The sequence below is a fragment of the Diadema antillarum genome, unplaced genomic scaffold (genome assembly GCF_040938485.1).
Source record: "Diadema antillarum isolate AM-2024a unplaced genomic scaffold, OU_Dant_1.0 seq00000837_RagTag, whole genome shotgun sequence".
NCBI lineage: Eukaryota > Metazoa > Echinodermata > Echinoidea > Diadematoida > Diadematidae > Diadema > Diadema antillarum.
The window spans coordinates 155,828-169,862 of NW_027271713.1; the positions used below are offsets into that span (position 1 = coordinate 155,828).

Consider the following 14,035-nt stretch of genomic DNA (forward strand, 5'->3'; position numbering starts at 1 on the left):
CTCTTAGAACTCCCTTTGTGGCATTCACGTGAGGGAAATTATGTTTGACCAATTGCCTATAGAAATTCAGTGTGTAACATTTCAAATACAAAATGTGCTTCTCACAAATTACTGTTTGATAAAGGTAAGGAGTTCAGTCATTACACCTCATTCTTCTACAATTCTTAACCCGTTGAGGATGGGCTGATTTTGCTACAGCACTCATTTCCCATAGACACCTGCCTGAATAGACTCGGGACTCGTCCTCAACGGGTTAATTTGTATCACGGGGGGAAAAGGGAAACCCATTCTGCCTGTCAAAGAGGGTTGAGAGGGGTAGTCGACCGATACCTGCACTCGGTCAATGATGAGTTCGTGGTTGGCCGTCATGGTGATCCTGCCGGAGGCGCTGATGAGTCTCCCGTCCTTCCTCCACCGGACCTCTGGGGGCGGGTAGCCCTCTGCCGGGCAGGACAGGATGGCCCGCCGGTTCACACTCACCACCACCTGTGACTGCTCCAGGGTTAATGGTGGTATCCTTGGAAGGTCTATAGGGAGAAAAGTTTGTCAAATATTCATTTAATATGTCCTGATGCATGAAACTTCATTAAATTTTCCAACATAGAGTAGCTATCAATTTTGAAATCCTCAAACTTTCCAGATTCCTAAACTTTTCAACAAACTAAAATTCATCCAACTGTATTTCTAAAATCTTACTCAAACATAGTAAGACACACATGTACAGTGGGTGCTGAATTATATTCTCTTGGAGAGCACATCTGTGTCGAAGGACCTGCCTATAGCAGCACACTGTCAGTAAAGGCCACTCTCTGTATCTTCCATGGGTACCCACTGCGGACAGACATGACTATTAAAGCGATTGCCTGCACCTGCAGCAATTGTCATTTTTCCAGCCACAAAATGAAAGATCATTTTATGATTGGCTGTCCAAATTTACTGGAATGCTAGGAGAAAGTGGAATAACGTTGCTGGGGCGACAAGACCTCGTTTCTGAAACTTTGGTGAAAATGACTTTTTTGGATTAGTGGTCAGATAATCATTTAAGTGATGTCCTATCCAAATCCTAGCTGTCTTACCCCCAAATTAAAGCCATCACGGCATGTCAAAGAAAAGGCCCTCCCATTTGATGCAGTGCTTTGGCTGCCATGTTTTTTTGGTCTCCTGAACATTTGACATTTTGTTGATATACAAGGTCTTGTCGCCCCAGCGACGATAAATGTTATGAATGATCACTCACCAAGTACGACAAGGACCCTCTCAGCCTGACCTATACCAGCATTATTCCGAGCGATGCAGGTGTACGTCCCACTGTCCTCGGGTCTGACCAGTGGGATCTTGAGGTTGTTGTTGTCCAGCTTGATGTAGTGGCCTGAGGCGAGGTTGATGTCCCGGCCGTTGTGCCGCCAGTGGATAGTGGGTTGTGGGATACCACTCACCTGGCACTCAAGCTCCACGGATGTGTCCACCCGGACGCGGTAAGATTGGGTTGCCGTGACGATGGATGGGGGCTCTGAAGGAGATGGTGGAGGGGTTGGAGAAACAAATCAACTTTTGATTTAATATTCTAGAACAAAAAATAAAGGAATCAGCATGCACACTTCCTTTACCCTTTGTTTTCTTTTTAAATTATATCTTCAGAGCTAAAACATAGTTCTAGGAAGGGCTCAAAAATTAATCTTCCACCATTTGGAATTAGCTTCCAATATGTCGAAAGGGTCTACCAAGAAACATGACTGGCTGATGCTATTTACCAGGATAAAAGCAATGTTTTGGAGTGTTTTGATATCAAAAGTGTATAATAATCTCTAGTACAACAGTGAAATGAATGCTGAAATAACACACAGTGAACCAACTTCCTTTTCAAGAGTCCTAAAACAAGGCACACAGACAAAATAATCTGCAAAGAAAGATATGGTCTAACTTGTAACCTGGGACTGCCACCTACCACTAAATAAAGAGCGATTGATGACAGAAATATCTGTCAGTTCTTACCATGGACCTCCAGTCTGATCTTGAGAACATCCACGCCGGCTCCGTTCTTAGCGATGCAGACGTAGCGTCCCGCGTCCGAGGGCTGGGCGTCGTCGATCTGCAGCATACCGTCGCGGATGGTCAAGAAGCCGTCACTGGCCTGTACCCGCTGACCGTTCTTCTGCCACACGATTTGTGGTGGTGGGACGCCGGTGGCATCGCAGAAGAGCCTGACCGACTGGCTTACCTGAGTGGTTACCTTGGAGGGACCTGGTCTGATGCTTGGTGGAACTAGCGGCAAGAATTCAGATTTCAAAGGAGGTCAGTCACGACAAGACATAAGGGACAAAAGTAGGATTTTGGCATATGTATGTGTGCATGTAAAATGTGAAAAGTGGGAAATTGTGCAAAATCTATATCCTCTTTGTCACTTTTTAAACATCTCTTTCTCTATGGCAAACTTCCTCCTCCCTTCTTCTCCCGTCTCTTCCTGAGTTCTCCTTCTCTCTCTCTCCCTGATTTTTGCTCTTTTCTTCTCCTCTCTGTGATTCCCCCTTCCCTCTTGTTTCCCTCCTCTATTATCTCTTCCTTTCTCACCTTGGACCTGCAGATCAATCCTCCTGGTCACGTTTCCGGCAGAGTTGGAGACGAAGCACTCAAAGACACCATCATCGGCAACGGAGACGGCTGCAATGTACAGGAGCCCCGACTGCTCCATGCGGTACCTAATGCATTAACAACAAAAACAGATTATTTATCAAATGAGGCAATGCTTTCTGAGTATTCATAAAGGTCGGCTCCCACCTTAAAGATTCTTGCAGTTTGCAAAGGAAGTTTTCCTTGCTGCAAATGAAGCAGGGTTGCTGAAGGAAGCTCTAATACATCACACACTCTCTAATCTCTCTAGGCAGCCTGTGGTGTTTGCCATGTTCAAGTTCAAGTTCAAGTTCGAATTTATTCGTTTTTCCACAATAAAATCATACAGACATAAATCTCACTTTCTTGAGTGACAGATACAATGTATGTAAATTCGTACAAAGAAACCAACAATAATGAGAAAAACTAATAGTATCAATACATTGCAATTGTTGCAGAAGTAACGAAAATGAAAGAATTGTCAATATGCACTGTGTGAAAAAACGGAGGGACCCACTAAAAAGACAATGCTTGTAGAGTGTGGGCCCCTCATGTAATTTCATCTGGGGGGCGTTTCATGAAGGAACTTGTCGGATAAAATGTCCGACAAGTCAATTATATCCGACAAGTTTTGAGAAATTCTTTAGTCTGATTGGCTGATTTCTCTGAACTTGTCGGATATAATTGACTTGTCGGACATTTTATCCGACAAGTCAAGTATATCCGACAAGTTTTGAGAAATTCTTTAGTCTGATTGGCTGATTTCTCTGAACTTGTCGGATATGATTGACTTGTCGGACATTTTATCCGACAAGTTCTTTCATGAAATGCCCCCCTGATGTCAACCTACATCTCTTCCACTAAGGGGTGACGTATCCTGCCCTGTGCACATGCGCCTTTGCTAAAATGTCACGGTATTTAAGTTAATCCTTTATTACCTGGTCCAATTTTCCTACAGTGATTAAAATAAAAAGAAGAAGAATATGGTCATTATTGCCCAGATCAAACATATCTAAAAGTGTCACGGTCAAGTGGTTTGTGCACTGAGCTCCAAATGAGATGATCAAGAGTTCAATTCTTGCCATGGGACTTGTGTCTTTCAGCAGGTCATTGTATTCAGAGCCCCTGATCTTTGTCCAGATGTATGAATGGATAGCAGGAACCAAATCATAAAATTGATGAAGTTTGTATATGTATGTGTGTGCGTGAGTGTGTGTGTGCCATGAAGTGGATACCTAGCTGGGATGCTTCGTAGACTGAGCAACAAATGGATTATAGGTGCAGGGGGGTGTTTCATACAGCCGTTCTTAAAGTTACAAACAACTTAAGAAAGACTGGTGATCAGTTCTGATGTGCTATACTTATCAGAATTTCCATAATTCAGCACAAGAACTGATCACCAGTCATTCTTAAGTCAATCGTAACTTTAAGAATAGCTTTATGAACCGCCCCCCCCCCCCCCCCAGGTTTGATTCCGATGCTGGGGACAATTATCTCTCATAAAGTGCTTGGTGCATCAAAACATAGACAATGTGGAAATGTTCAAAGTAAAGCACCACCACCAATAACAACACCTCATTAATCAGACCTTATGTTGTGTGATGGCATTAAAACCCGACTGACTCACCTTGCACTGGCAGGCGAAACAAAGATTCCATTCTTGGTCCAGGTGACGGTGGGCCTGGGCACACCGTAGGATTCACAGTCCAAGGTAGCAGACTGACCCGCTGTCACGGCAATCTCCATCGGCTCCCTCGAGACTATCACAGGTGGGACTAAGGGAATGGGATATGTGGAGTGCATGTCACTGAGACTGGTTCGACAATCTTATCAAGCATCATTTACCTGTACACTACAAGACTGAATTGACAGAAATCTTGCCACAGAGCTGCACAGAGATTTTTTATTCCTTAACCCTATGCATGCTATGAGTGCTGATTAGCACAGAAAACCCAATAGTCTTGTACACACTGTCCAAAGCGCCTGGCACAGAATGGGATAAAAGCTTTTGTTCTAAAGCTTCACTTCATAGCAAGTTTTATCTTTAATTCTAATATATGCATTATCATGAGAATGATGGGAAAGCCAATTCCACATTTGGATAGAGAATATAATTCAATCAATATCTCCAGGCTTTTTGCTGTTTGTCTCTAGAACTTGAAAATAGTCACAGTAAACAGGGCAATGATGATTGATTATACAGTAGCATTACTTTACATACTTTTTCATCTTTCTAATTTTTACATAGTGACTCGAGCCTTCTCGCTGGCTCAAAAAACATTACAATCTGTCATTCAATCGTGAAAGACAATCCACATTTTTCAGTACATGTATTTTCCTCATGGGTATCTCCAGAAAGTAACGTTATGGCATGTCGACAATAGCAATTCATGGATAGAGAGAGAGGGACAGAGAGACAGACATACAGACAGACACACAGACAGACAGACAAACAGACGGACACATAGACATAGAGGGGGTAGGTACAGACAGATGAATTAAACATCATACCATCAATCAACAGGTGGAATAGTTTCATCTGCCTTCCAGCTTCGTTGGTTGCTATGCAATGGTAGACGCCCTCATCGTGGAGCTGGGCATTGGTGATGATCAGGGTCGTGCCGTCCCGCGAGATGTTGACGCCGTTCCGGTAGGAGTGCAGCGGAACTCCATCCTTGTACCACACGATGGTGGGAGGCGGGATGGCGTACACCGGGCAGCGGAGTTCGATGGCCCTGTTGTTGATGACAGACACATTGTGCGGGATCTCGGCTCCCTCGATCTCAGGGGAAACTAGGATTTGACGACGGGAAAAAAATGTGATGTTATACATCTTGATAATTTAGGAGTAATACACATTGTACTTACCACTTCTGAAAGCAAGGATTTGATTTAAAATTGGTCTTATGCCAAGTAATTGCCATTTGATTACTGAGTGGCAAAGTCAAAATATTAATTAAACAATTTCTCCTACAATAGCGTAAAGTTGTAAAAGGAGTGGAACTTAAAAACAGGTACCAGGCAATCCCCTCTCATCCCAACTTGTCTGATCTATTCCCTCTATTTCTTATTCTCTCTTCCTATCTCTTTCTCATAGATTGGAGCTTCAGTTTTACTTGTTTTTTTTTTATCTCAGCCATTTTGGTATATACAGTACTCTCTTACAATGTACGTGTCTACCAACAAAAGAGGAATTTACCTCTAATATTGAGGGTGTAACTCTTGGTGATGTTGCCGACAATGCTGCTAGCCACGCAGGAGAAGACTCCGGCGTGGATCCGGTTGACTCGCTGGATGGTCAGCTCTTGCCCGTTGGCCGACACCGACACGCCCGGCTCGTTGTGTGTGACCAGACGGCCGTCCTTGAACCACTGGATGGTGGGCCTGGGGGAGCCATCGGCACGGCAAGACAGCTGGGTGAACTCATTCTCGTCGATGTCATAGACAGACCGCTCTACAAAGTTGCCATCAGTGAACATGGGTGGCACTGTCAAGGAAACGTGGTCGGGAAAAATACCAGTATTGTAACAAACTTGAGCCTTCGGCTAAAAAGCTAAAAACAGAGTAATGACATTCAATGTTGCTCGTCTTTAAAGGAGAGGTTAAGACCAGAACTCTAATGCTTGAGACCAGCAAACATCTTCATACAACTTTGAAAATACTTCGCGCAACTTGTGATAAAAATTCCACCTACAGGCCATAACTGCTCAAAATCAACCAGAGAACACAACAGCTATTGACAGATGTAAAAAGTTAATTCCATATTTGTAAGTTCATGCCCATCATTATAAACTTGCTCATTTCTGCTGCCTAGGGTTAGCTACTACTATTCAAATCTCTTCAGAATTTGTTAAAATGGTTGTTTCCACCCTCTTTAAAAAAAATTTTTCAAAATATCAAAAAAATGACAACAAAAAAGGCTCAATTTCATGCAGATGTCACAATTACAGATCTGACATTGGTTCAATTTAATCACTGAATGGAATCTACAGATTATAGGCTAACAATCAATTCTACATCCCAAAGAACAGGCTTGTAGTCTTACCGTGGACAGTGATGCCAAAGTACTTGGTGGCGTTGCCAGCGATGTTGACGGCGATGCAGGTGTAGCGGCCTCTGTCACTGACCTGCACCTGGTCAATCTGCAGGCTCTGGCCGCTGTCCAGTATGTGGACATTGGAGTCCTCTCGGACGGGCACCCCAAACTTCAGCCACTGGACCCTTGCCTGCGGGACGGAGACTTCCACCTCGCAGCGAAGGGTGACAGGATTGTTGAGGAGGACGATGACCTCTTCAGGTATATTGGAATTCTCAATGACAGGTTTGACTGAAATGGGGAGGGGGAGAATGTGGAGGAGATGGGAGCAGAAATAAACCATGGAGTAATTTCTCTTGCACGTCAGACATTAATGTATGGCATATGAATGTGATTTACTCATGCATCTCTTGAATGCAAAGTACAACATTTTGGTTGAAAATCATGGCTTCTGCAATGAAATAATTATAAATGTGCAATTCATTTTGTCTCTTGGAGAAATTGACAGAATGGCATCTTGGAATACAAACACAAGTAAACTTGGCTAAGCCTGTCTTTGACCATTCTGCTTGTGAGAAACAGATTCTAAAAAGGTGGCACCATGTTTTGAGGTTTATCAGAGACTGCTTTTGTACACTGTAATTTAGGCATTTTGTTTTCATGATTTTATGAAGAGGAATACAAATGAGTAGAACTGCAATGGACTTGAGAAGAAAATAACAACAAAAACAAAATGATCATCCTTTCCGGTGACAGTCATCACAACTTACCGGAAACTGAGACATTGACTGAGATGCTGGAGTTGCCTGCATCATTGATGGCCAGACAGGTGTATTTGGCTGCATCCTCCACGCTCGCTGCAGGGATGAACAGCGTGTTGTCCTCGTCGATGTCCACCTCATCCCTGGACAGCAGCTGATCGTTCTTGAACCAGTTGACCTCCGGCTTGGGGTAGCCGGTGGTGGGGCATTCCAGGGAGATGTCTCCGCCGGCAACCACCTGGACGTGCTGCAAATCGTCCCGGAGGTAGACCACTGGGGGCTCTTGCACCTGCCAGATCATAGATTCATTAGTTTGCCTCGAGTGTCACTCAAAATCTTGAACACATTTTAACATCCAACAGTCAGAGAGCAACATATCTTCTTTCAATAATGGACGAGATGAGAATAAGAGAATTGAAGTTACTACCAAGCCAGGTCCAAGTGAGTCTGCTTTCAATGGGCTCTGTAGACAAGCTTCTATCTTTCATGAATAATTACTTATGATGGGTTCTCCTTTTTTCTTAAACTTGACATTCACTCAAATGTGATATCTAAATCAGATACCAACGGTTATTCTATATCTGAAGCACTGATTATTGGAAGGAATATTACGGTCAAATGTTTAAAGGTCCTGTTAACCTTTGGGAGCAGTGATTTAAAAATGTTCAAGATATCACTTTTGATGCATATGTGTAGGTCAGTTGTATCACAAAACATCCTACCAAATAAAATTTTTGCAATAAAGCCTAAAATATATGGAGATATCACTATTTTTCTCATTAAACCATAACAGTAAACGGTTTAGTCTGGAAACATTCTTATTGAAACAATTGTTCACATTTTGTATATCTAACAATACATAACATCAATTATACTGGTTCAAATTTTTACACTGGTTGTTTCTATCCCTAACTTACATTTTACAGCTACATTGTATATTCAAACACTACCATTGGGTTTTTGTTTCATCTGCAAATGGTAAATTATGCCTTTAAACACAACCTTTTTGAAAAGTCCATGTATGTACGATTATATATCAACATCAAAATAGTCATAACTGTCCTAAAATTTCTTCCTCATATATCTTATACCTTTAGGAGAATATCTAGAGACTGCGTCCCCACATCGTTGCTGGCCACACAGGTGTAGATGCCGCTGTCGCCCTCTCGAGTGCTGTTGAGGTGAAGGTCGCCTCCTCCGTTCCTGATGATGACGCCTGGCCGTGTCGAGATGCGCACCCCGTCCTTTAACCAGGTTATGGTCGGCGCAGGGAAGGCTATGGCTTCGCACTGAAGCGTCACCGACTGGTACCGCCTGATGGTCATCACTTCCCGCTCTGTGCTGACTCGTGGTGGGACTTAGCAGAAACAGGCACACAACTTGTGGTTCATTTGAATGTCTTAGCACTCGGTAATTAAAGAATATCTTAGAATCAATTGAGGTATTTGTTTATCTCTTAGTATCAGACATCTATACACCGTGAGTTTTGCTATTCATACAGGTTCCACATACTTTGTCAAAAGGTGTATAGGATGAAAGATAAAACATAATGTACAAGAATACATTGGATGGTCAACATTATAGGTAAAATACAACGTACGTTCCTGTTGGATAAAATGACTGAAATGTTGATCACACAGAATGGTTGCACAAGAAATTAATGCCTCTTTCAAAATTTACCATACATAACTAAAATACATGTAGTTGCAATAGGTGACACAGGTTCATATCCCAGGCTAGTCCTGCTTTTTCACTCGATGTTCACAATAATATTGATCACGCATACAATCCTATTCACAGAGAGTAACTGCAAAAAGAAAACCACTGTAACTAAACTCTCTCCACAAAAGAAAATTCACTTCATTCTTATTACTGCAATAGTTTGACAACATTCAGCTGTATGTGAGGGCAGATGCAAGGTCATCAAACTTACCCAGGACCTGCAAATGAATGTCCTCACTGTCGGACCCGATGATGTTGGTGGCGACGCAGGTGTAGCCACCGCTGTCGGTGTGCTGGGGGCTGGTGATGACCAGTGCCCCGTCGTCCCGAATGTGGTAGTGGTCACCGCTGAGGTCCAGCTCTTTGTTTTCCTTCTCCCACGTGATGACAGGTGGGGGGTTGCCCTCGGCAACGCACATCAACACAACATCCTTGTTCTGAATGGTGGTCACGTAGTCGTTGTCGCCAATAAGAATTTGAGGTATCACTGTAGAAATGAAAATATTTCCCCAATATCCATTTGTATTTATTCTGTTGACAAGGAAACATGCTTTCAAATACATGTAGTCATTAAACTGAATTTACATTGTAATGATGTATAAGAGATTTATTGCTGTGTTGCAAAACAATGAAGGCTTCACAATCTCTAACCTGCAGTCATTACTTGAACCCGTTCCTTACGGGAACCTGGTATACCAGGTTCCTGTGGGAGCAGCTCATATACGGGTTCCCAAGATGAAGACAAGATTGCTTGCCATTATGGCCTAAATTCATGTTTCTTAGTGCTATAATGCCAAGGAAGATGGGTTTGGTAAAAGGATAAGAGTTTATTCAAGCAGCATGTTTTCTCCTTGTGTTTGAAAAATGCGTATATCACAGTTATTATTTACTTCTTTTCTGGTTAAGTTTGCACTTGTTCTGCTGCAAAACTCGTATGAACATGTACGTAGCGATCAATGCTGAGCTCAGTAGATTTCTGTGTTCGCTAACCCCAGTCACCCTATTCAGGTGCCTGGTTTTGTGTAGAACAAGAGTCTGTGAGCCCACCAGCACACGCTCTCTATTCATACCTCGCACCCGATCAATATTTTCATTGTTTCATGGCACATGTAGGTGACTGTGGAAAAGGGGTACATGTACCGCTTGACTGCTTTCACACAGGTGGATTACAAACCTGTCCGTTCTATGTGGACAGGCAAAAAGAATCTCATGGGGGGGGGGGGGCATTAAAGGCACTCAGAGAATTGCGGGAGGAACGGATTAATATGCACGGTTGTTAACATGGTAAGCATAATTGTTACAGGTGCTCTGTTCAATAAAATGGTGCAAACTTTTCCTCCCTCACCTTGGACATCGATGTTCCACCTGCGACTGTCTGTGCCAGCCTCGTTGGCGGCGATGCAGAAATACTCGCCAGCCTTTGCAATGTCGATAGAGCCAATCTGCAGTGTTGTACCATCGTTACGGATGCTGACGCCCTCCTCCTGACCGCTGAGCCTCTCGTTGCCGCGGAACCACGTGATGATGGGCGGTGGGTAGGCGTCGCTCACCCTGCACTGCAGTTCAATGGTGTCGTACACGTCCACTGGGTAATCAGTGGTGGTGAGTGATCCCGGGATTCTTGGAGCAACTGTCAAAGAGGAAGTAATGCAGGTTACCATCATCTTCATGTAGCAGTATTTCTGACCCGTTCCTTACGGGTCCTGTGGAGTCAACTGATATACGGGAACCTCGGTTCCCAAAATGTCGACAGTAGTACCGCTTGACTGCCTTCGCACAGGTGGATCAACAACCTGAATCTTCTCTGTCGCCGCAGGAAAAGAATCTCGTTTTGGGGCTTTGAAGGCATTCAGAAAATTGCGGGAGGAAAGGGTTAAGAATACGCTGAACAGTCACCACCTTGCTTATGTAAAGATAAACAGGGAACACCATCTTCCCTGCTATGAGTTGTATTTCTAAAATGAAGAATACAAAGGCTTATTCCATTGCATCCTGTACTGAGACACTTCTGGCAGACAGAAATTATATTTAACTGATACACACTTGTGCTTACAGATTAAGCTACCTATATTGTAACTGTACAATATTCTGCAAATTAATCTGGACAAGTTTTGAGTTCAGGGAGCGTCAAGTGAGCTATTTGTCTGTTGTCCACATAATGGCAGGGCGATGATTTGTGTAGCCTTCACAAAGAACTGAAGGAGACCGTAACATTCAGATCAACTGATAAGTAAGGAATGCCTTTGGTCTCCCTGTCCGGTTTTTTAATGTTTCAGAATCCATTTCAAATTGTTATCAAAACGTTCCTTATCACTTATTTCATTTTGTATGAATAAGGCTGCATGAAAACAAAAAAAAATCTCAATTTTTTTAGAATTTCATTTGGGAGTTAGAATATAATGGAAGACAAACACAGCACACCGTCATTTTAAGTTGATCTTAATTTTCAGAAAGACTTAAATCTTTTGCAGAACACTCCCCTGTACTTGTCAGGAGATGACCAATACTAATGCATAAAGTTGCTACACGGATGTACTTTTTTTTTCTCATTATCCCTCTCCAAAGCATTGTCTTAATCTGTTAAAGACGAGTCCAGAGTATACTAGGGCTGGTGTCTATGGGAAACGCGTTTGTAGCAAAATCAGCCTGCCCTCAGCGGGTTAAAATTCAGTCGCCACGGCATTCAATCTTTGTGTCCTTGACTCTGGGAGAATTAATGTACTAGTAACTGAAATGAAACACAGCAAAAGACTGACAGGTCATCCCCAGTGGCCTCACCGGATACTTCAAGCCTGATGTCCTTGCTAAGGACACCAGCAACATTGGTCGCTTCGCAGGTGTAGGAGCCGCGGTCCATGGCCTCCACGTTGCGGATCATGAGGGAGCCGTCCTCCATGAGCTCAAACTGCCCGTAGCTCATCTCCAGCTCACGGTTGTTCTTCAGCCAGCGATACTGGGGCTTGGGGCTGCCACCGATGTTGCAGGGGAGGAGGACGTCCCGGTTTACGGCGGAGGAGGCGTTTCGGGGTGCGTCTGGCTCCAGGGCAGGTGGCGCTATGAGGGGTGGTGGTAGAAAGAGCAAGGTGTGAGGAGGCTGGCGTTCTATATCTTTTCATGTACGGGATTGAATAGCTTGGCTCTTCTACAACTGACTTCTAAAAACCTGAATTGACATAAAAAACCATATCAGTGCAGATTTCTCAACACAAGATAGCAGTGATGGCTCTACGTCTTGCCTGAACAACTTGCCTGACCCTTACCAGTCACATTTTGCAAAATAAATAATATGACATTTAACTGGATTGGTAAGCTGGTTTCTTTGGATTAACAAATGAAATGTCAACAGCAACAAATTTCATTTTACAATGACTCTTTTCCTTTTCATAAAGAATAAAGATAACTTGAAAAAAAATGCCAGCCAAATATATCTTCATAACCTGCACTAATATTTCTGCCAACTCTTTTGCAAATTTGTACACTTTTTGTTTCACTGCAAGTCTTTCTTTGACATTCTGATCCAAGCAGCATATTCTGCTTTAATATACAGTGGATTCCCATTATAATGAAGTTGTCAGGATCGGCAATTTTCTTTTGTTATATCGAAATTTCGTTATAGCCAAAGAAATAAAAAACAAAAAAAATAATGTTGCGGCCTGAATTTTTACTTCGTTATAACCAAAATTTTGTTAAAACCGTGTTCTTTATAACAGGAGTGCACTGTACTGCCATTCTATGGTTATAGTGCAAGTGAGTAAACAAATGGTTGTCACCACATTTAATTTTAGTGCCTACTTTCAGACTAGTGGTCTTGAGGTACACATGTATTATGTGTCATATTTTGTCTCCTAGTCACAGAAAGAGGAAGTACAATAAGAGCCACACAAATTACCAAGAAGTCATGTGATTTCACTTTATCTCCAGTCTGCACACATAAAGTCAGATGGAGTAAACTCCTTCACTTTAAAGGTCCTGTTTACCTTTGGAAGCAGTGATTTTAAAAATGTTCAAGATATCACATTTGATGCATATGTGTAGGTCAGTTGTATCACAAAAACATCCTACCACATACAATTTTTGCAATAAAGCCTAAAATATAAAGAGATATCACTATTTTTCTCATTAAACCATAACTGTAGACAGTTTAGTCTGGAAACATTTTTATTATAACTATTGTTCACATTTTGTATATCTTACAATACTTAACATCGATTACACTTGTTCAAATCATCACATTGGTTGTTTCTATCCCTAACTCACATTTTGGAATAATTTTGAAGCAGTAATGCTGGGTTTTTGTTTCATCTGCAAATTGTAAATTATTCCTTTAATGTGTGATATAACTGGTTCCAGTCTGCAATGTGTAACCTTAATAGGACCAAGCACTTAGCTACAGAATTGTACAATATGTGAAGCAATTTAAATAGCATTCACATACAGTAAGCCCTCCAAACTTAACCTGATTACAGGTTAAGAGGTTCACTCAGGCATAGGAAAGTACCTCAGTCAAACAGGAAGGCCATTGTGACACAATAAGTATTGAGGAATCAGGGGGATTAGGTAATCTGTATTCATTTAGTATATATGCTTTGATATGTTTTGTGTTTGCATTTATTGGTTGACTCTCACTTTCATATTGTTGCCTCTTCTTAGTACACCAGGTTAGGGCTTGCTGATCATTCAGTTTCTCCCCCCCCCCCCCCCCCATGCTGTTGCTATTTCACTCCTTTCCCTTCTTTATCCCTTTGTTGTTCCTTATCTTGTTTGATGTTGCCTCCCTATTCTTCCTTCACAGGTTGTTCCCAGTGATCCTTGTGATCATCACTGACCCTCCTCTGCCTTTTGTCTGTCTACCCTCCTGCTTTAATCCCCCTCCCTTTACTTGTTGGGCTCCTTGCTCATGGCTTCCAAC

At 42.5% G+C, this 14,035-nt stretch overlaps 1 protein-coding gene across 1 annotated transcript in view; it reads right to left on the bottom strand.

Moving 5' to 3' along the window:
- The window catches only part of LOC139740144 (hemicentin-1-like), a 145,966-nt gene that overhangs the window by 36,927 nt on the left and 95,004 nt on the right, over positions 1 to 14,035 (bottom strand). The window contains exons 31-43 of the mRNA XM_071650733.1: positions 11,905 to 12,180; positions 10,472 to 10,756; positions 9,338 to 9,613; positions 8,496 to 8,761; positions 7,414 to 7,693; positions 6,653 to 6,934; positions 5,807 to 6,094; positions 5,119 to 5,400; positions 4,235 to 4,382; positions 2,569 to 2,696; positions 1,993 to 2,262; positions 1,238 to 1,510; positions 331 to 527 (exon numbers count right to left, since the gene is read on the bottom strand). Of these exons, the coding sequence (XP_071506834.1) occupies positions 331 to 527; positions 1,238 to 1,510; positions 1,993 to 2,262; positions 2,569 to 2,696; positions 4,235 to 4,382; positions 5,119 to 5,400; positions 5,807 to 6,094; positions 6,653 to 6,934; positions 7,414 to 7,693; positions 8,496 to 8,761; positions 9,338 to 9,613; positions 10,472 to 10,756; positions 11,905 to 12,180 (3,251 nt within the window). The remainder of the gene's footprint in view (positions 1 to 330; positions 528 to 1,237; positions 1,511 to 1,992; positions 2,263 to 2,568; positions 2,697 to 4,234; positions 4,383 to 5,118; positions 5,401 to 5,806; positions 6,095 to 6,652; positions 6,935 to 7,413; positions 7,694 to 8,495; positions 8,762 to 9,337; positions 9,614 to 10,471; positions 10,757 to 11,904; positions 12,181 to 14,035) is intronic.